The 23,058-nt window shown below is 40.4% G+C and overlaps 2 protein-coding genes across 3 annotated transcripts in view; both read left to right on the plus strand.

Annotated features, from left to right (window-relative positions):
• Positions 1-6,040: 6,040 nt before the first annotated feature.
• Positions 6,041-12,401, plus strand: LOC307021155 (alpha-2-HS-glycoprotein-like). Of its 2 annotated transcripts, XM_079652997.1 has the most exons (7): positions 6,043-6,271; positions 8,764-8,874; positions 8,994-9,078; positions 9,425-9,594; positions 10,314-10,430; positions 11,337-11,414; positions 12,038-12,401. In XM_079652997.1, exons 1-7 carry the CDS (start codon positions 6,059-6,061, stop codon positions 12,266-12,268), a joined length of 1,005 nt encoding a protein of 334 aa, XP_079509123.1. In that variant the 5' UTR covers positions 6,043-6,058; the 3' UTR covers positions 12,269-12,401. The 2 variants fall into 2 exon arrangements, with proteins under 2 accessions (XP_079509124.1, XP_079509123.1); XM_079652998.1 differs by lacking the exon at positions 10,314-10,430 and having other exon boundaries at positions 6,041-6,271.
• A 7,071-nt stretch (positions 12,402-19,472) lies between these two features.
• Positions 19,473-23,058, plus strand: part of LOC307021152 (fetuin-B-like) — a 12,317-nt gene continuing 8,731 nt past the window's right edge. Inside the window, exon 1 of the mRNA XM_079652983.1 lies at positions 19,473-19,694. Within this exon, the coding sequence (XP_079509109.1) occupies positions 19,482-19,694 (213 nt within the window). The 5' untranslated portion in view covers positions 19,473-19,481. The remainder of the gene's footprint in view (positions 19,695-23,058) is intronic.

The following is a 23,058-nucleotide window of genomic DNA, read 5'->3' on the forward strand; positions in this document are numbered from 1 at the left end:
TTTGCAGTGCAATGATAACAATAACTGGGATTTAAGAGCGTCAGTGACATCATCTGTCTTCTATGACGAATAAACTATTAGATATTATATATTTTCCCCAAAACTGTGACAGTAAAGGTTTATAAAAGAAAAATTAATCTCATTGACAGGATGAAGATTATGATGATCTGATTGAGTTTACTTAATTTAATATTTTTTACTGAGCAGGACCCAACAACAAAACTGATCAGACCAGAGATACAGTGGATACATATATATTCATATGTAAACATATCCATACATTGTATTAAATAACTAACTAAAATGTAACTATGTGCATGTACAATATAACAAAAATCAATATCATCTCCTTCCTATTTTTATGCCATATTCAGGCCATGACAAAAGTGTCAGATTAGAGTCAGTCCATTTTTTTTAATGTGTGAAATGTTCCCAATAATAAAACCAACTGTAAAAATAATATTAAATCTTTGTCCATCTCATTGTCTTTAGAGCTAAGAGAGATGTAGTTTTCCATTGGATGGATCCTTGGTCTTCTCCTCCCTGTATAATCTACTTTATCCTTTCAGAATAATATAATAAATGTACATACATGTATAATATACATACAATCCACATATTATTTAATCTCCAGTCTAAATCACACACATTTGTTTAAAGAATAATGTATTGTCCCATGCAGCTAAAGTTGATCCATTCCTTGCATAATGTCTTAACAATTGGCAAATGATCAGAAACCACTGGTGTTTACCTGTTCCTGAGCAGCCATGCAGGTAGACACAGTAGTGAGTACATCAGGCTCCACCTTCTCTTCCCCCCCCCCCGGTCTCAGTGGTCTTCACAGTGTGTACAGAATATCAGTATGAAAATACGACACCCTCTGTCCTTTGACCCTCACATCGTACAAGGAAAAACTTCCAGAGAAAACCCCACAGTTTAAAGGGGACAATGGAAGAAACCTCAGGAAGAGCAACAGAGGAATGATCCCTCTCCCAGGACGGACAGACGTGCAATAGATGCCGTGTGTAAATCGAAGAGATAATACATTTTACAGCGTAGGTAGTCCAAATGTTTGGAAATGCATGTGTCTATAATAAGAAGATGAATCCACGAGGATGTCAGCAATCTTGTGGGAGCCATCAGGGAAGTAGTATGGTGAGAGTCAGGCAGGACCGCAGAGACAGGTTCAGCCACGACTCGAAATCCAGGACTCAGGATGCAGGATCCAGGACTCAGGATCCGGGACTCAGGATCCGGGACTCAGGATCCGGAACTCAGGATCCGGGAGTCAGGATCCAAGACTCAGGATCCAGGACTCAGGGACCAGAGGCCTGTACTACGAAGCAGAATTTTCGCTAAGCTAGCTAAATTCAGGCAAAGATCTGGATTTCCGGTCCTACGACGCTGGTTCACTTCTTAGCGGGCTAGATCTCCACGGTAACTTATGCTGAATGGCTAGCCTGTTCCGGAGCAGGTTAGGTTCCAGGATAAGAGATCAACTCACTGAAAGCACCTTCTTATTCTTCTTCTTCTTCTTTGCTTTAATGGCGAATCGCTTCCACTTGGAGCATATATCGCCACCTACTGTTGATTTATTTAATGTCAGCTTGTTTACTTCATTTCTTGAGTTACTTGTGAATATTGTCTTGAAATCCATGTCCCTGGTGTTAAGTTGTTCCAGTGCAGTTTTCAGAATGAGTCTTTGCCTTGTATATTCTAGGCAGCTAAAAAATACATTATGTATTGTCTCTGATTGTTGGCAACCATCACAATTGCCAGTTGGATGTTTTCCAATCAGTTGCAGTGATGAGTTTAATCCAGATTGACCCAATTTTATCCTGCTGTTAATACTCTGTTCTCTTCTACTACTCCCCCAAGTGCTTCCTGTTCCTACTTCCCTTTGTATCTGGTATAAATGTCTTCCTTTAGTGTTACTGTCCCATAACTTTTGCCATTGTTGCTTCATAACAACTTTCGTAACTGATTTGACTTCTGCTCTACTGATGGGTACTATTATATCAATCTGGTTTGCTTTCAATCCATTTTTTGCCAGTTGATCCACTACCTCATTAACTCTAATACCCACATGCGCTGGAATCCACACAAATTGAACAACAATTCCCAAATGTACTAACCTAAACATGATGTGCAAAATGTCATGTAGAATATCCTGACGACATACTGATGAGAAGTTATTTACTGTATACTCTCCAAAGCTGCGCTGGAGTCAGAGCAAATGACCTCGCATTGGCTGTACTTCCTCTACACACTGAAGTGCTAGTGAGATAACCATCATCTCTACTGTGTATATTGCGATGTGATCACTCGCACACTTTTCCACTTTGACCTTTAACTCAGGAACATAAAATGCACAACTAGTTTTGACCATTTTCTGGATTATTGGATCCATCAGTAAATATCTGTATAAACTGCCCATATCGTTCATGTAGAACAGTGTTCACGTAACTCTGCACATTGATTTTATTTTTCATTTAATGTAACCGTTTACAGGATAAAGGAAATAAAGTTTAAACTGCCGTTGCAGGAAAGACGGCCGGCCAAAATCACCGACTGTGTGAACGTGAAAATGAATAGAATATCACCTCCCATCTTCAGAGCAATCTGACTATTATAACATTAGCGTTAAGAAAGCTTACTTAAATATCTGCCACAACACAAGTAACCGGATCATAGTAACATTACGTAGCCTACAGTCCGCGGCACTGTGAGTGCAGACGTCGATGTGTCCCATTATCATTCATATCACATCATGTATAATTTCCTTATCTGAGTCAGCTTCTTGAGCCGTATCTGGCCGTGCAACACTTACAGTGTCACATACTGTATGCAGAAGTATTATTTTAAGCAACACATTAAGTTGACGAAACACTCGAGTCAGATGTAATTAAAGTCAGATCCACTCGTGTCTTAGACGGGGCAGTGATATCTTAACCTGTTGATGTACGCATTCAAACACTTTCTTTTACCAGCTGTATTCACCTTGCAGGTGCAACTATGTGGCTTTTATCCTGGATAGAGTGTTTAAGTCATGGATGTTTAAAGTTGAAGTTGTTCATATGTCTAATATTATAGGTGACTTTTCACTCAGGAAGTATTACGCGCTGCGCGGTCAGTACGCGGCGTGTCCATGTTTGTGATTGGTCGATCGCTCCAAATACCACCCCTTTTATGTGAACGCGCACCTAAATAGATAGGGTACGGCTGGCTTGAGCGATCGAGTTGATAACCCGCGTTGTAGGTCCGCTTAGCGAGAGCGCGTTTGTTTTGGATTAGGTCAACCAGCTAACTCAAACATATCCAGGATATGTTGAACTAGATTTGTAGTACAGGCCTCAGGACTCAGGATCCAGGATTCAGGATCCAGGACCACAGCAACAGGATCAGCCACGACTCAGGATCCCGGCGTAGATAGACACCAAAAAGAAATTTGGGGGAAGCTGGGTTATTCAGAACATGAGAGTACACAGGTACAGACAGAGAGAAGGAAGAAGTAAGGTGTCCCCCGACAGTCTAAGACTATAGCAGCAAAATCAGCCCTAACTATAAGCTTTATCAAAAAGGAAGGTCTTAAGCGCACTCTTAAAAATGGATAGGGTGTCTGCCGTCCGAACACAAACTGGAAGCTGATTCCACAAAAGTGGAGCTTGATAAGAAAAGGCTCTGGCTCCCATTGTACTTTTAGAGACTCTAGGAACAACCAACAACCCTGCATTCTTGGAACGCAATGCCCTAGTAGGACAGTAGGGTATAATGAGTTCTTTAAGGTAAGATGGCGCCTGCCCATTAAGGGCTTTGTAGGCGAGAAGAATAATTTTAAATTCTATCCTGTGTTCTATAGGGAGCCAGTGTAAGGCAGCCAGAACAGGAGTAATGTGGTCCCTTTTCCTAACTCTGGTTAGTACACGAGCTGCAGCATTTTGAATCAGCTGAAGCGACTTGACTGACTTCTTTGTACACCCTGATAATAAGGAGTTACAATAATCCAGCCTTGAAGTAACAAATGCATTGACTAGTTTCTCTGCATCGTTTTGAGGCAAGATATGCCTGATCTTTGCAATGTTACGTAGATGGAAGAAAGCGGTCCTTGAAATTGATTCTATGTGGGCGTTCAAGCAAGACAAGAATAGAGACAAATCCCTTGTCTGTGGCTATTAGAAGGTCATTTGTGACTTTAACCAGAGCTGTCTCTTTGCTATGATGTTTTCTAAAGCCAGACTGAAAATCTTCAAATAAATCATTGTTTTTTAAGTAATCACACAACTGTTTTGCGACTGCTTTTTCAATCATTTTTGAGAGGAATGGGAGATTAGAAATAGGTCTATAGATGGCTAAAACGTCTGGATCGAGGTTGTGCTTTTTAAGGAGGTTTTATCATTGCTACTTTAAAGGATTGTGGAACATAGCCTGATAATAAAGACATATTAATTATATGTAATAAAGAATTGTTGATTAATGGAAAAACTTCCTTTAACAGCTTAGTTGGAATCGGGTCTAAGATACACGTTGTTGGTTTAGAAGAAAGAATCATTGAATTCAATTGTTCAAGGTTTATGGTTGAAAAGCATTCTAATTTACTATCTAGTGTAATATTAGAACTTACATTTCCGGGAGCTGTTGATAACACTATAGTGGTCAAAGGCAACGGGTGATTAATTTAGTTTCTAAGAGTAACAATTTTATCATTAAAAAAGCACATGAAATCATTACTTCTGAGTGCTATGGGAATAGAAGGTTCAATAGAGCTGTGGCTCTCTGTCAGCCTGGCTACAGTGCTGAAAATCGGGTTAGCGAGTTTGTGTGGCTGTTTCTTTCTTAATTCCATGTACTGTTTTCCTAGCTGTGCTTGTCCAAATATGTTTAGCCTCAAATGGCTCTCTTTTTAGTAGAACAGGTTGTGTAAGGGTAAAGGTTCCTGGGTCAATGATCGGTGAGTTGTACACTGGAAAACTGGTAAAAAAGTTACACAGGATAAATAAGGCACATGAGGCAAGCAAACGTCAATCAAGACAGGGAGGCGTCAAAAAGGGACAAGGAATTAGAGCTTAAGGTGCTGGACGTCTATGGTTATTACAGATAACTGAGAATCAGCTTTAGACATGACACAATATTGTTCTATTTTTCTATGATAGCATGAATACGATTGATTACTTTTAGTTTTGATTGTGTGTATTTTTTATTCGATGGTATTTACTTTAAAAGACAAAGAGGTAACTGCCCATGTGAGCACATGATGAATTTTTTATTGTTTTTTTTTACATTAAAATCACCATCAAAAACAACAAATTAAACACTAGAGGTCACATTTTGGCAGTGTTTCTCTATCTGCTTCTATCCCTGCAGTTGTTTTGAAAAGTGGATTCGTAGAAAGTAGATGTTCAAACATACCATAAAGTCAGCAATATGAAGGTATTATGCATCCATTTAGATACTGGTCCTTTAGTGATTATCATAGTATCGATACTACACTTGTTTTTCCTTTATTAGGGAAGCGTTTCACTCCAAATCCAGAGTGAGCAATCTATCATGGCCTCCCAGGTGGCAAAGTCACCCCTTCACGTCCACAAAACACATCTGTAGGACGAAAATTGTGCTCCACTGCTCCTCAGGGCTCTGAGGAGAGGGAAAACATTGCTTGATTTTGCGAATGGTGCTGTTGTGATGCAAGAAAAAAGTCAGACTTGATCTGATAATAAAGTATTGTCGTATCGTAGGTCTGAATGTTGGCCACAATCTCCTTCCAGCATGACAAATTGGCATATATGAGATATAAGATTTTACAATCTTGTAAAGCTGCGATGCAACTGACAGTTTCTTTATTTGACTTGCTTCAGTAGAAATGTTACAGTACCAGGAAAAGTTTGGCAGTATACAAACTGTTTGAGTGAACATGCAGTGCCAGGGTTAAAGTCCCAGTTGTCCCATTACTTTGTGCGGCCCTGTTCTCATGATACCCCTCTTCAGTCTCCATCACTAACCTCCTGTATCCGTCCCTCCCCCTGAGGTCTATAAAAGGGCCCTCGCTGCAGCCGTCTGCTTCATGTATCTCAGCATCATGAAGGGATTACCCACCCTGCTGCTGCTGTGCTCGACGGCTCTGCTCTGCAGCGCGGCTCCAGCTGTGGAGCCGGTGACCTGCAGCGAGGATGGAGGTGCTGCGGCGGCACGGATGGCTGCACATCACATCGACGAGAACCACGACCATGGCTACAAGTTCAAGCTGAGTGAGATCAAAGGCAACAAAGTGGAAAAGGTAAAAAATAATTACTAGCATTACTCAAAATACCTACTTTCTTTATGGAAGTATGGAAGTTTAAGCAGTTATCTTGAGACACATAAAAGTGCAAATGTTACCACTTTTGTAAAAGAAAAAGTGTAAAATAAGTGTAAAAACATATTTGAAGAACACAAAGAACTCAACATTATCATCCTAACCGTGTGTTTTTTCTGTTTTGAGGGTTAGAGCAGTTTTAAGATGGACAGCATAGTGACTAAAGGTTGCTTCAGCAAACAGAACTCTGTAAACATGTCTGTAATGTGTTCTGGTCCTGATCCATGTATTGATTCAGTTCTGCTGTGACAGAGTGCAGTAAATCTGAGCTGACAGAAAATGCTCTGTTTTAGTTTATAACATACAGTTAAGCACACACACACTATTTTATTATCATATGGGTTCGCCAAATGTATTTATAAATAGAAAAAATGAACCAAAGAAAGGGAAAAAAACATAAAGCATATTCAGGGAGTATAGATTCACGCTTAAAGTATTAGCCTACAGAGCAGTACAGCTTACAGAGAACTAATATTTTAATCCGGCTAGTAATCCCTCATTTAAATTGTAATTGTAATCTGATTAGGTATTTTAACTCTAAGGGAATACAGTTACCTTTTTCTTTTTATGTATCGTAATTACGTAATCCTGTTACATGTAATCCGTTAACCCCCAAGCCTGACAACGTTACAGGTTGGATTCCAGCCTTGGCCCCTTCATCACGTGTCTTAACACCTCTTGGATGTCCAGTGTTTGTATGTGCACTGTTAAATAAATAATAAAAAACATGTTTACAGATGAAGACATCCGTTTAGTTATATAATAATGCATGTATCATTACATTTTCATATAAAAAATTCTAACCCCCTGCAATATGTAATGACTTACTAAAGAATGTGTGAAATGTGTGTGCAAGCTGTTTATCACAAAATGCAGCAGAATATTATAAAATGTCATTTTTATTAGAAAATGAAGATATTTTACATATTTATTTGAGAGAAAAAACAGCTGCGGGTCCAAACCCTGTTCAATCAATCAATCAATCAATGTTTATTTATATAGCCCAATATCACAAATGTTACATTTGTCTCAGTGGACTTCACAGTTTGTACAGAATATCAGTATGACAATACGACACCCTCTGTCCTTAGACCCTCACATCGTACAAGGAAAAACTTCCAGAGAAAACCCCACAGTTTAAAGGGAAAAATGGGAGAAACCTCAGGGAGAGCAACAGAGGAGGGATCCCTCTCCCCAGGACGGACAGACGTGCAATAGATGCCGTGTGTAAATCTGTTATCGGCCCACAGGGGACTTTCTTACTCATAACATAACCAGTGTTACAACCACCAAAGAAACCATTTCTGAAATATATTTGCAAAGCCAATCTAATTAAATCATTGAATTAACGGAAGAAAACCTTTAAAATAATTGTGACAGAGATACAATTGTGAGATATTAAAGGTCACCTATTATGCAAAATGCACTTGTTGATGTCTTTTATACATAAATATGTGTAAGGAGACTCACTCAAGTGTCAGAAAATACAACCCTAATTTTCCTCCTTATCTTTAAAAACGGCGGTACAACGGAGCTGATCCAGATTTGCTGCAGTCATGACGACATTAGTCAAATGTGGACTGGCTTTACATTGACCTCTGCCGGTAGAGTAGATATTCTTCTCTTCACAGACTCAGAGCTCACTGCTCGCATGCGGAAGTGATGATGTGATGAGTGCGGCGTGCAGGTTTTATTTGAAGCTACTGACCCCGAATCAGCACTTTTGAAACAGGGCAGAAAAAGAGGGTTATGAGGCATTTTTGTATAGATATGGCCCTATAATATAATTTGTTCAAATATAGCATAATAGGTGAGTTTTAAAATAGGGATATTTCATCATGTAATTAAAAATGTATTTAAATGACCTCAACAGTCTCTTTTATTATGTCCTCACTAAACAATATGTTTATATTGTAGATTTCCAAAGACATGATGGTGTGTCAGGGTGGTGTAGGGAAACTAAAAAAAGCTCCATCTCACTAAATTCTGCTACTCCGCTCCCTTCATTGGCTACCAGTAGCTGCCCGATTCTGCTTCAACACACTGGTGCTGGCCTCGAGTGCTGTGATTGGATCTGGTCCTTCCTACATCCAGGACATGGTTAAACCATACGCTCCCCATTGATATCAGGATAGCAGAAAGTCTACACATCTTGCTTCATAGATCGAAAACACATCTGTTTTAACCGTACCGCTGACAGAAATGAAACAAAATGTAGTATTTAAAACATTTGTAATATGAGAGTATTGCAGTAGAACACACCATTGATAGGGCACATATGGCTTATTTGAAGCAAATGTACTTGGAGGTTTCTTGGGGTTCTGAGTTTCTATATTTGCTCTTATAGAAGGTCTCTTTGGATAAAAGTATCGAATAGAAAATGAAATGTGACTTACACTCTCTGGTGTTTGCAGGTCGATGACGGCTGTGAAATCGAGCTGCAGTTGGACCTTATGGAGACAACGTGCCACAACATCAACCCGAAGCACTTTGAGGACTGTATGATCCGTTTAGAGACTGATCGAGTAAATATTGGATCAGTTCCTCTTTAGACATATTGTGTCACATTCATGTACAGCCAGACTGACGTATGATTATTGGTTATGTGAGGTCTCGACAGAACAAGCTCTGTGTTTCTCTGTAGGCGGTGATCGCTAACTGCTCCGTGAGGATGAGTGTGAGAAATGGTGACGCCAGAGTCCGAAATTACCATTGTGACACGCGACAAGGTGGGTCTCTGTCATGCAATACACCTGATACGCAACAGAACATTGATAATGGACAATTTGCCCAAAACCCTCAACTTTGGATAGGGTTTTTACTTTTAGATCATTATTTTCTTTGGGGGCAGGGGGAGGGGAGCAAGGAGTAAGACATGCAGGAATCGAACCCTGTACATTGCAATGCAACCAATCGTTCAGAATTATTCATGTCTATAATATCTCCATATGAATACTACCATAGAGTTACAGTTGGGGAAACCATTGGTTATGACAGATAAATAATTGTGTGTGTGTGTGTGTGTGTGTGTGTGTGTGTGTGTGTGTGTGTGTGTGTGTGTGTGTGTGTATATAGTGGTAACAGACAGTGAGATGATGATGATCTGCCCTGACTGCCCCAAGCTGATCTCACTTCATGACCCTGATGGTATGAAGTCTGTAAAAGAAGCTGTGCAGAGATTCAACGAGAACACCACCAACCAGAACTACTTCATCCTGAAGGACGTGGGACGGATTAAAATCGGGGTAAAGAATCCAAATACACACACCGTGTTGGCGGGACGTATTGCGTGCTATACACTACACTGCTCTATTAATTGTATTGTTTATCTGCATGCTTTTTGAAGATATTGTCTCATCAATGTTTTTACACCATTGCTAGGCCTTTTGAAGGATTCCCTTAGGACGGGTCCTCGTCAGCCACATCCTTTAGGGGTCCCCGGAAGGTTAGGAGATCTCTAGGCCCCGCTGCTCTGTCTCCTCTGGGATCTGGTCTCCTCTTGCTTTTTTAATTGATTTTACTTATTTGTATTACTTTTAGAAACATTTTATGTATTTCCCTTGGAGTTTTTTGAAAGGTTTTTTTTAACCACAATATTATCCCCGAGAGCCGGAGCACTGCCCTTTTACCTAACCTAACCAAGTCTTCACCCTAAAATGAATGATTCCCTTGGAGGCGAGTCCCCACACGTGACTGTGCAAACAGATGTAGGTACCCAAAAGGATAGAAATGCTAGGACACACACACACACACACACACACACACACACACACACACACACACACACACACACACACACACACACACACACACACACACACACACACACACACACACACACACACACACACACACACACACACACACACACACACACACACACACACACACACACACACACACACACACACACACACACACACACACACACAGCCTCATGCAGTGCTATATCCTTCTCTCTCAGTGGATGATGACGACAGGGTTGAACTACTGGGCTCAGATTGCCCTCGTGGAGTCCCATTGCCCAATGGGATCCAGAATCCTTCCTGAGGCATGCAAACCCCTCTGCCCTGATCGAGCTGTAAGTACAACTCGTACGAATAGAAGACACTTGGACATATAATCACTGAATTTGCAAGAAACTATCAGATGTAGTTTTACTTCCAGTTTAAATGCTACTTAAAACACATGGAGAGATCTCAATGACTTGGTCTATAGGTTACCTTGACTCACACTATCCCTTTTAAGTAAGCAAATTATTTTCCTCAGTGTAAATATTACAAACAAATGGTGCCAACATAAATCTCAAAAACAACAAAATATGGAAATAGGTTTAAGAATGTTTTAATCATTTTATTGATGGTACTTTCATATTACCAACAAATGTAATGTCATGTGACCAACTTTATGATTGACATTGTTTCCCCTGACTACTTTCCGTCAAGTGACAGACCTTGCGTCATGTGACAGACGTTAAGTCATGCGACAGACTTAATTTCATGTGTGCAACGTGATATCATGTTACAGACTTTATAACACATGATCGACTTCACGTCATGTTACCGACTTTATGATGTTTGACATACGTCATGTCGTGTTACCAACATTATATCATGCGACAGACATTATTTAATGTTCACAATATTATGTTGTGTTCCGAATTTCTCTCATTTTATCAATTTTATATCGTTTGATAATGTTTGAGTAATATTATGTGACCGAAATTATGTTGTGGGACAAATGTTATATCATGTGACAAACATTTTGTCATGTGACCAACGTTATGTGATGTTACCAACCTACAGTAATGTCATGTTACTGACTGTTTCTTGAGTTTGACAATGACTTTGATATCATGAGATCGACTTCATGCCATGTGAAGGATTTTTGAAGTGGTGAAGTGACCGTCATTATGTCGTGTGACGTTTTTTATAATGCAATCAGTGTTGCTCACTGAGATAATTGTCTCTCTCTTTTCTCTTTGAAGCGCCATGCTTACTGCCGTTCATCTTACTCCAAATCCAAGGGACTCAGGTCTATTGAGTGCGAATACTACCCTCCAATGGTGAGTCCGCATTCTACACATAAACGCTCATAATACTATCCGTGTTCTATATCTATTATTGATCAATTGTGTAACCAGTGCAGAGATCAGAGATGGAGGAAGTACTCTGATCCTTTACTTAACTAAAAGAGAAAATACTACAGTCCAAAAATACTCCATCGCAAGGAATATTCCTGCTTTCAAAATGCCACTTCAGTAAAAATACAGAAATATCTTTAGAAAAATATACTTACAGTATACCTACTTAATGTGCGAAACGAAAGTGTTCACAGTGCTGTATTATTATGGAATACCAAAGAGATTCACCAAAAAATAAGTAAAAGAGCATTTTAATGTTGTAATTTGTTAGTCTGGAGACAATATAGATACTTGGTCAAATACTGGGAGGAATAGTAACACAGTACTGCATCATATCATATCAGAGTATTATGTACTACTAGTAACTGTGAGTGTTAAATAAATGGAGGGGAGTATAACATTTGCCTAAAATAAAATGAAAAATACTCAAGCAAAGAAAACTTATGTGAAAACAGTACTTTTAGTACTTGAGTAAGTATACTTAGTTACTGTCATGACTGGCAGAATTTCACTTACACTGACTCTGTTGGGTCTGCTCTTAACAGAACTCTACTGCCCTCGGCGAAGGTGAGCGGGAGCCCATATGTAGACCCGAAGATACTGTGGGGCTTCCTCCTCCCCCTGCTGGTGGTGTTGGTGGCCCTCCTCCCCCTCGTCATATGCCCCCATTCCACTCATTCCACTGCCATGGATCGGATGCAGCTATCCACCCCATTTGCCCCTGGCCCCGTCCTGAGCCCCGCGGCCCCCGCCTAAGCCCAAGAGAAGAGGCCTGAGATACACACAAGGAAAACATGTGTTTGTTACTGACTTCAAGAGTTGTACAACAATCTTCAATGTAATATGTGGAAAATAGAAAGTCTTTAAACATATTACAAAGTAATGTCCAATAAACAATCATGGTTTAAATCATGGGGTGCAGCTTCTTCTTTAATTGAACTGCCTGAGCAGCAGTTTGGATTTTGATCAGATAATACGTGAGACTTCCTCAGACCAATTTCCCAAATCTTTGGCGGAAATCGTGCAGCCCTGATAATAGGTCCTATTATCAGGGCTGCACGATTTCCGCCAAAGATTTGGGAAATTGGTCCGTGCGCAAAGCATTGTGGGGATTTTAAGACCGCGGAGGATACACATGTGCAGCCTCGAACTTTCCCGCAACGAAGGACGCCGGCCTCGGTAGAATTCCAAGGATCCTGGACATTAGAACAGTCCTTCGGCGGCACTCGATGACGTAGCATCCTTGAAATAATGGCTCTGGAGGAGCCTTCCTTGACATTGAGAAACACCCAGGTACTCAGATGAGTTCCAGGAGTCAGTGTTTGGTACTCCAACTTCTGGGCCCACGTAAATTTATGTGATGAATCCCTCTGTGTCGCGAACGCCACCGCCACTGCCGGGGGGGTGCTAGTGAAGTACTTCGGAAACGTCGACGGGGGGCGCTTATATGTGACGCTCTGTTATTTAAAGGAGCCCAAAGCAGATTCTGATTCTGGTGTTTAATACAAAATGCTAACAAAAAAGGCAGGCCCTGATGGCAGGAAGATAGCTGCAGCCAGGAGAATGCCAGCCACGCCCGCTGCCACATTCAAACCCTGCAGGGAAGGGATGGGGAGGGGAGAGAGCAGAACCTTAAAAAACACTATAAAAAAACAAAACCAATGATGAAAAATAACAGTATATAGGTTTTTGTGCATGTAAATGGTTTCCAAAGGCTAAAATCCCAAAGTTCCTCCAGGGGGAGTTTCTCTCAAACCCACTGACGAATGACATCACTCTGTAAAACTCGTACATCTGTTGGCTAGCTCCAACACAATGTACGTGAAAGGCTAAGGCTTGGGACATCTCTAAGAGGTTGACCAATCGCAACAGGGCTGACCAGCGAACCAAGAGGAAAAGAGGGGGGAAAGAAGTGCTGCAAAATTAATGATTAATGAATGAAAAATAAAGCCTTTTTGTTTTTACATTAAAGCATGTTAACATGTCAAAGTAAAGGCACAACATACCTGAAAATGAGCATAATAGGGCCCCTTTAATGTTCTTAACCTGAATCCTACTAACAAAGTGACTACAGACGTCCCGTTATATCTCACAAGTGTTGTAATCCAGCATTCTAAATGTTTGCCATTGTCCTAATGACTTTTATATGCAGCCTGGGTTGACCCATTGGATAGTATGTTGTGTATAACAAATACGCCTGGGCTAGAATATGAACACGGTTCTCTTCAACATGTTTAATCTTCATCTGTTCCGTAGCAACAGTCTCATCAGGTTCCCAGAATGCACTGCAGACAATCAGAGTTTGATGCATAGTTTGATTCTTAAAATAATGAAAACCCGGGCCACTATCCGGACGACTTGACCAAAGCATGAACGTGCTTTCTCCTTTTTGTAGTGTAACAGTTCTAACCCCTGATGTTCCATCTTCAAACTGTAATCACAATAATTTGGCTTGATTTTCTACTGACTTTAGTGTTTTCTAATATTTGCGCAGTCGCTCTCTAGCTACTCCTGCCCCTATGTCGTTTTGCGACCCCCTTTTCCATGAAGTTATCAGCCTTCAATCATAGGGCCTTCTGTCCTTGCATGAACACACACACACACACACACACACACACACACACACACACACACACACACACACACACACACACACACACACACACACACACACACACACACACACACACACACACACACACACACACACACACACACACACACACACACACACACACACACACACACACACACACACACACACACACACACACACACACACACACAGTATTAACAGGTTTTCAGTTATAGATAGGAAACAAAGGTTTGAATACTAATGGGGCAGGAGACGCATTATCAATTCATCAAAAATATATTATTTTATTAAGCACAAGTCAATAGTTAAAATGCAGTTTAAAACAGTGACACAGGGCTATAACACAAAGAAGGAAATTAATTAGGGGCTTAGGCTTACCAGTGGGGGGATAGGGTCGACGAGTGAGTGGAGGGATCCCCAACAAACCAAACATAAATCACCCCAGTCATACGTGCAGGAAATCAAATCCCGGGGGAGCACATCACATACAAAAGAAGGGAGGGAAACCCCCACCTTGGACACCAGCACTACCAACTTCAGCTCTCAGTACTCTACATTGGGGAACAAAGAGGGAAACACAGTTAATGGGGGTAAACTACGCAAATAAAATGATAAACAAACACAATATCAAATATATTCTCATAAACAAAAGATGATAAAAACTTGTATAAAAACTTACAATAAAACAAATCGCAAGAGAAAAGTTTCAGTCAAACAAAATAAACAATTAACTAGAACAAAATAAACAAACTGGTTTAAATCAAGTTGGCCAAAGTAATAACAAATTATAGAGGGAGTTAACCCCAGAGTTCAATTTATTTGTATTTATTCATTTATTTAAGAGGGACAGTGCACATTAATTCACATTGCTGTAAATGTGCCAGAGTTAGCCAAGAGGCTATTTTTCATCTGTAGTTCCTTGACAGATTTTAAAAGTCAACCTAAAACACATTTAATTTTAAACAAGTAAATACAATCAAATTAAAACATGCAACACACATTACTGGAATACTTAAATAAAAGAATAAAAAGACAGAACAATAAAAAAAAAAAAAAGAACATATTAAAACACAGGCAGTGCGTTGTAAGGAGCAGAAGATAGGGTCAGTGTTTGCAGGGCTGATTCCTCACTAACCAGGTTTTGAGTTGGGATTTAAATAAACTAAACGTAGTCTGGTCTCCGATTGGAGATGGGATTGAGTTCCATTACTTTTTCTGAGTGGAATAATGCAATCTCCTCTCTCTGCACCTCTTGTTATCCTAGTTGCAGTTGTGCGTATGATAATAAACTGTCTAAGAGGAGGTGAGGTAAGGCTGTGGACAATCTTGTAAGTTTGGGCAGTGATGCGAATAAACAGATTTGTTGTCCAGTATTTTGAGTGTTTGTTTGTACAATGACTCCAGTGGTTTTAATGTTGTTGTACTGGCATGTGACCAGGTCGTTAAACAGTAGGTGATGTGTGAGAGAACCATAGTGTGTGTACATCAGAGATGCCTCAATTGACATGTAATCTCTGGTGAACCTAAAATTCGACAGACTGAATTTGACCCCATTATATACTTTTTTAACCTGAGCCTTGAAATTGAGTGTTGAATCAATCATGACTCCAAGGTACTTGTATTGTGACACCACCTGTAGCCACTCCCCTGATACAAAAACATCTGGCTCAACACAAGAGGACTTTGTTTTGGTGAAGATGCAGCATACTGTTTTACAAATATGTATTTGCAAACAGCATTGTTCCAACCAAGTTGTTACATGAACCATGGTGTTTGTCAGTTCATTAGCCACTTGTGTCATATTGCTTCCATGTACATATATTACAGTTTCATTTGCATACATTTGGATTGTTTGTGTCAGGACATACAGGTAAATCATTGATATATAGCGAAAATAGCAATGGTCCCAGGATTGAACCTTGTGGGACCCCTGTCGAAAGACGAAGGTCAGCAAATTCATAATTTTGAACTCTCACATACTGAGATCGGATAAAAAAAATAAGATTCTATCCGTTTAAGTGTTTGTGAAGAAAAGTTAAAACTGGAAAGCTTAGATATTAGTATGTTATGATTAACAGTGTCAAATGCCTTTTTTAGGTCAAGAAACACAGCTCCTATAACACCACCTTTATCCATTTTTGAACACGGCAAACACGGAAGTCGGGCCGGTCTGTGCACCAACAAACAAGAGGCAGCCAGCTAGAAACCTCTGCTCTTTTATATGTTGCCACCTGGTGGTAATATACTCACAAGAACCAAATGAGGAGAATATGCTTTACCAGGGATTAGGACTCTCATCCTGCTACACTAATAATACGATCAATTTTATTCGTTGAGGAAAGTTCTACTCCAACAGCCTCTATCTGCTGGAGACTGCTAGTTCTTTATTATGCCTAAACGATGAGCACAGACCGAAACATTTATTGATTAGAGTAAAGGAAAACCTACTTCATTCTTTAACATTTCAGTCTGAGTAGCTTTACATACATTGCCAAATCACAGGACACATTTCAATGGCAGAAGATCCATTTAGCTTTTCTGGTTGTTGACAGAATAGCTAAAGTGAGGTTGATCCATGGATGTATAAAGAAAACTTGAAACCCGAACCTCAAGGAAGTGCACTGGAAATGTAACCAGTACTACTACTTCCGTGTGAGTTATTGGGCCCAAAATACTTTTTACCATTGACTTACATTGATAAAAAGACAGATAATCAGCGAACACATTTTTTTTACTGAATAAACTATCAAGTATGAACATTTTTATAGCACTCATATGAAGCATTAGGGGGCTTAAAGGTGTAAAATGCACTATAAGCCGAATCCAACATTATTGTTCTTCTCCATTTATCTGACTGAGCTGAGAGCAGGAGATCGGAGGCGCGGCTTAAGGGAAACTGAAGTGCATATGTTCTATGAGCCCACATACGTGTATTTTTGCTCTCGGCAGGCAGGCATGACGGGTAATTTGTGACGTTTTGCCCTCGAGAATGTCAGGCCATTTTGTCTTCACGCGCCAATGAGCAACTCTCATAGGAATGAATAAGGCCCGGCCTCAGACGCTGTATCCAGTTCTCAATACATCCATCGTTTAACCATGGCAGCCATCTTTGCCAAGTAGTTGACAAAACCTACCTTCTTCAATGTATGAAGATGTTGTTACTTTTATGGTCAAGAATTAACTGTAAGATGGATTTAACCAGCTAGTTGGGCAGAGGTAAATAAATTAACATAATATTTTTTTTAAAACACACTGCTTTGTGTTTTTTGATAAGTTGATCTTTCTTTCCTAAAGTCATTTTACATAAGGTGTTGTGCTCTTAATGTTCATATTAGTTCATGATCAAAGGAACCCACGCAGTCTCAAAGGTTTCACTTAATGGATTTTGATAAGGCAGCTGGCAAAACTGACAAGAATTGCTTCACGTGTCAGAAGAACCTCCCGCATTTGACATTCTCCAAGTCTCCAGCACCTGTCAAAACAACTTTCTGAAAGCCTGTTCTTCCTCAATTTAAGGACATGTGTTCTTCCAGGTTTAAAATAAACGTATTCTCTGTATCATGTCAGACATGTTGGTTCATGTTCAGTGTGTGTTTGTCTGTCTGTGGACATTATGTGCCTAACATTTAATCCAACGAAGAAAACAATATACAGGATTTCTGGCCAACACGGACAGAGATCATGTTACTAAAGTGTTTATGCATCCGTGTTCCAATTGTGTGGGTTTGAGTGGGATTGTGTCATGTGGCACTAATGCAAGTCACTAAATGGAAGTCAATTTGCAAGTCATTCCAGTTTATAGCTAAATGGTTCATTATCACTTCCATGGTATGGTGGCAGACAGGTGCAAACGCGTTACAACGGCCCAAAAAGTTTCCATTTCGTCAAAAAGTGCTGCAGTTTCAAAAACATTGCAAATACAAAAAACAAAAACAAAAACTATCCATCAACTTTAAAATGTAATTCATTAACGAAACGCTGCAAATAAAAGAACGCTGCAAAAAGCTCAAAACACAACCGAATCAGGGACACAAAAAAGTTATTCTTGCAGCGTTTTTGTACTTGCAGTTTCATTTATGGAGCTTTTTTTTTATTGCTGCGCATGTGTTGTCAAGTTCATGAAGATGTTTCTTGGTTGGCAACTGTACAATGGCCATGTCATTGCATTCAACTCAATATTAAAATTGTCATTTTAGTTTGGTTTATTATTCTCAACATTACTGTATTGGTCATTGTAAAGGCTGCAACATGCTTCTCCAGGCTGCAGGCATTTGGCTTAGTGATCCACTTTGTGTCTTTCTTTCTGACTTTCATGTACTGTTTTCCCAGCTGTGCTTGTCCCAACAGATTGAGCCTCTAATGGCTCTTTTTTATGATAGAACAGGTTGTGTAAGAGCAAAGGTTCATGGGTCAATGACCGGTGGTTTGAACGCAGAAAAGCAGTGAGAAAAGTTAAACAGAGAAAACGCAGAGGCTGGTAGGCAAACGTCCAAAAAGACAGACACGGGGTCAAAGGTGAGGCAGACAAGGAATTAGATCTGAAGATGCTAGACATCCAAGGTACAGTTAACTGGGCATATGCCGTAGACATGACAGAATATTATAGTATTTGTCTATATTTATGTGATGGCATGAATACGGTTGATTAATTGGTTTTGATTGTTTGTGTGTTTATTATTTGTATGTATTGACTTTAAACAACAAAGAGGGATCTGCAAATGTAAAAGCATAATGTCCATTTTTTAAATCTTGTATATTTCACATTTAAAACACAAGCAATACAAAAAAACAGTACAACAAACTACAAAGGTCACAGTTTGGAAGTATTTATCTCACCTGCTTTTCGCCTGGCTCTTATTTTGAAAAGTTTATGTTTTCGCTGGTTATTAGTTTTAAACATTGACAGTAAAGTCAGCAATATGAAGGTCTTATGCATCCATTTTTATGGCCTTTCAGTGAATATCATAGACTTGTCTTTTGTGAGGAATGCACCAACATCTATAAGAGGAAAGTGCTGCTCCACTGCTCCTCAATAAGCAGGAATCTGCATCTCCTGATCGATCGTAGGTCTGAATGTTGGCCACAATCTCCTTCCACCATGACAAATTGGCATATATGAGATATAAGATTTTACAATCTTGTAAAGCTGCGATGCAACTGACAGTTTCTTTATTTGACTTGCTTCAGTAGAAATGTTACAGTACCAGGAAAAGTTTGGCAGTATACAAACTGTTTGAGTGAACATGCAGTGCCATGGTTAAAGTCCCTGTTGTCCCATTACTTTGTGCGGCCCTGTCCTCATGTTACCCCTCTTCAGTCTCCATCACTAACCTCCTGTATCCGTCCCTCCCTCTGAGGTCTATAAAAGGGCCCTCGCTGCAGCCGTCTGCTTCATGTATCTCAGCATCATGAAGGGATTACCCACCCTGCTGCTGCTGTGCTTGACGGCTCTGCTCTGCAGCGCGGCTCCAGCTGTGGAGCCGGTGACCTGTAGCGAGGATGGAGGTGCTGCGGCAGCACGGATGGCTGCACATCACATCGACGAGAACCACGACCATGGCTACAAGTTCAAGCTGAGTGAGATCAAAGGCAACAAAGTGGAAAAGGTAAAAATAATTTGCATTACTCATTGCACCAACTTTCTTTAAGTGTACATTTTTTTTGAAGAACACACATAACTCAACATTAGCATATTTTAACTGTGTGTTTTTTCTATTTTGAAGATAAGACCATGTTTAAGATGGACAGCATAGTGAAGTAGTAAAGGTTGCTTCAGCACACAGAACTCTGTAAACATGTCTGTGATGTGTTTTGGTCCCGATCCATGTACAGATTCAGTTCGGCTGTGACTGAGAGTGTAGTGACTTAGGAATCAGGGTGATGAGGGCTAACCTCTTGGTCCTGGAAAGAACTCTAGCAGCTGCACAGCCTTCATAGCAAACTGGAGTAGATGTCACAGCGTTGGCACCTTTTTTGCGTCATGTTACACCTCTAGAATGACAAGTATTTTCCTGTGCATTGTCATAACGACAAAAAACGTGTAAGAAATGTATTACAATTAATATTTTATTACATTTCAATATTTCAAAATTGTCACTTGTAGTGACTGGAAAATGTCAAAGTGCAGCAGATTATTATAAAATGTCATGGTTATTACATAATGGAGACATTTTAGCCAGTTAATACATACAAAAAAAAATGTTATCTTCCCAGGGTGGAATTTATGACTTAAAGGTCATGTATTATACTTATTTCAACAATATATTATAGTTCTCAGATATATATAGAACAGGTCTCTGAAGATTTTGCTCAAAATACCAAACAGATCATGAATTATAGCATGCCATATACCCTTCTGTTTCAGCCCTTTTCCAAAAGTGCTGATTCTGTGTCTGTAGCTTTAAAGGTCTTCTATTATACTATGTGTAGGCATACAAGCAATACATGTACATATACAGATATATAAAAAACATGCCAATAAAGTGTTTTGCTCAAAATACCAAACAGATCAGGGTCTGTAGCTTTAAAGGACACATGTCATGGCCATTTCCACTGATCATAATTCAATTGTTGAGGTCTACTAGAATATATTTATATTGTGCCATTTTCCAAACTCACATTGGTTTCTCATACAGCATCTCTGTAAACTACGTGTATTCACTGAATTTCACTCTGCCTTTAACGGCTCGTTGTAGCTCCAATAGCTCCAGCCCCCACCCTCCCTGTGAGCACAGTGTGCTCTGATTGGTCGGGACGTTGTGAATCGCGCTGAGCTCCGTGGAGGTGTTGTTTCCTTGTTTAGCGATACACAGCGAAACATGCCAAACTCATCCTGAGCACACACAAAAAGTGTGGCTTGATATTGAGTAAGAAAAAGGTTGATAACCGCTGTGAGAATGGGTCTGCAGAGAGAATTTCGCCGCAATCCCAACTGTCTGTTATAAGCATGCAGCCAGGGAGGAGAAATCAGCAGAGCTGCCTGCACTGTGTGTGTGTGTGAGATAGTCCGTGGATTGGTCAATTTGGACCAATCAGCGGGGACTTAACGTAACGGCTCCGCGGACGTAACGTAACGGCTCCACGGATTGGTCCATTTAGTTCCGGGTACATGCTTATGTAATCTCGTACCCGGAAGAATCAAATGGATGATGACGTTTCACCAACGAGGCGTTTTGGGGAGGTCTTTTCTGTGTTAAGAGTTTTACTCGCTACAGGGTGTACTTAGAGGGTTTTGACTCCGCATACCGTTTACATGCATAAAAACCTTCATAACATACAAGGGGATGGGAAATAACCGGAAAAGCATGACATGTGACCATAGACTGTATATATAAATGGACGTAGTGTCCGTGACGTCACCCATAGGATTCTGCAGAGTTGCCGAGAAGCCCTTAGTAGGCGGAGCCGGCCACTAACGGCTCGACAGCGACGTCAGAGTCTAATCCCGCCTGCTCCAAATAAGGGCAAAGAGGCGGAGCCGAGGCGGGACCTGCTGCCTCCAAACTGGAAGTAAACAGAGCTAGCTCAGGCTAAGAAGCTAAGCTAACATGAAATACATGCATACCAAGTTACTGCTAACAGTGTAGTTCCCCTATATAAACGTTACATTCATAATCAAATGAGACAATCTGCAAGGGAATTAGCTATATTTTGTTATTCTTAATGCTTGTCATTCACACGTTAAGAAAAGAAGTACCGATACATAGCAGAACAATTGTGGCGATTTTCAGCTTAATAAGCCTTGTTCAACATAATTTATTTAGCTAATACTACAGCAGGCGAACCAAGTCTGCGTTTCGCTGCATCCCTTGATCTCCAGTTATAACGACGGACTCCATCGCCCGGACCTAACGGAGCCGCAGTGGGCTAGCTCCGGGACGCGGCTGGAGCTAGCCCCCTGCGGCTCCGTTAGCTCCGGCGGCCACCACTGGAATAATTGGGTCCCCTATTAACATTTGCTCCCTTTTAGCATTATGGGCGTCATAGCCATAGACTATAAAAGTCTTACCCAAGGGCTGAATCATAAAATAAAATGTATATGTATGTATAAAGGGTTACGTCCTTAGCTAGCTGGCTAATAAGTAACAAGCTAAGCTACCAAGCACACAAACACCTGCGAACGGGATTAACATGTACAGTTGCAAGAAAAAGTATGTGAACCCTTTGGAACTACCTGGATTTCTGCATAAATTGGTCATAAAATGTGTTCTGATCTTCATCTAAGTCACAACAATAGACAAACACAGTCCGCTTAAGCTAAAACCACACAAACAATTATCTGTTTTTATTGAACACACCATGTAAACATTCACAGTGCAGGGTGGAAAAAGTATGTGAACCCTTGGATTTAATAACTGGTTGACCCTCCTTTGGCAGCAATAACCTCAACCAAACGTTTCCTATAGTTGCATATCAGACCTGCACAACGGTCAGGAGGAATTTTGGACCATTCCTCTTTACAAAACTGTTTCAGTTCAGCAATATTCTTGGGATGTCTGGTGTGAATCGCTCTCTTGAGGTCATGCCACAGCATCTCAATTGGGTTGAGGTCAGGACTCTGACTGGGCCACTCCAGAAGGCGTATTTCCTTCTGTTGAAGCCATTCTGTTGTTGATTTACTTCTGTGCTTTGGGTCGTTGTCCTGTTGCATCACCCATCTTCTGTTACGCTTCAATTGGTGGACAGATGGCCTTAAGTTCTCCAGCAAAATGTCTTGATAAACTTGAGAATTCATTTTTCCGTCGATGATGGCAATCTGTCCAGGCCCTGAGGCAGCAAAGCAGCCCCAAACCATGATGCTCCCTCCACCGTACTTCACAGTTGGGATGAGGTTTTCAACATAGCGTTGTGTGTTCCTTCCAAACAACTCAACTTTGGTTTCATCTGTCCACAGAATATTATGCCAGTAGCGCTGTGGAACATCCAGGTGCTCTTTTGCAAACTTCAAACGTGCATATCAGAACACATTTT

Source organism: Notothenia rossii (assembly GCF_949606895.1).
Source record: "Notothenia rossii genome assembly, chromosome: 1".
In the NCBI taxonomy this organism is placed as follows: Eukaryota; Metazoa; Chordata; class Actinopteri; order Perciformes; family Nototheniidae; genus Notothenia; species Notothenia rossii.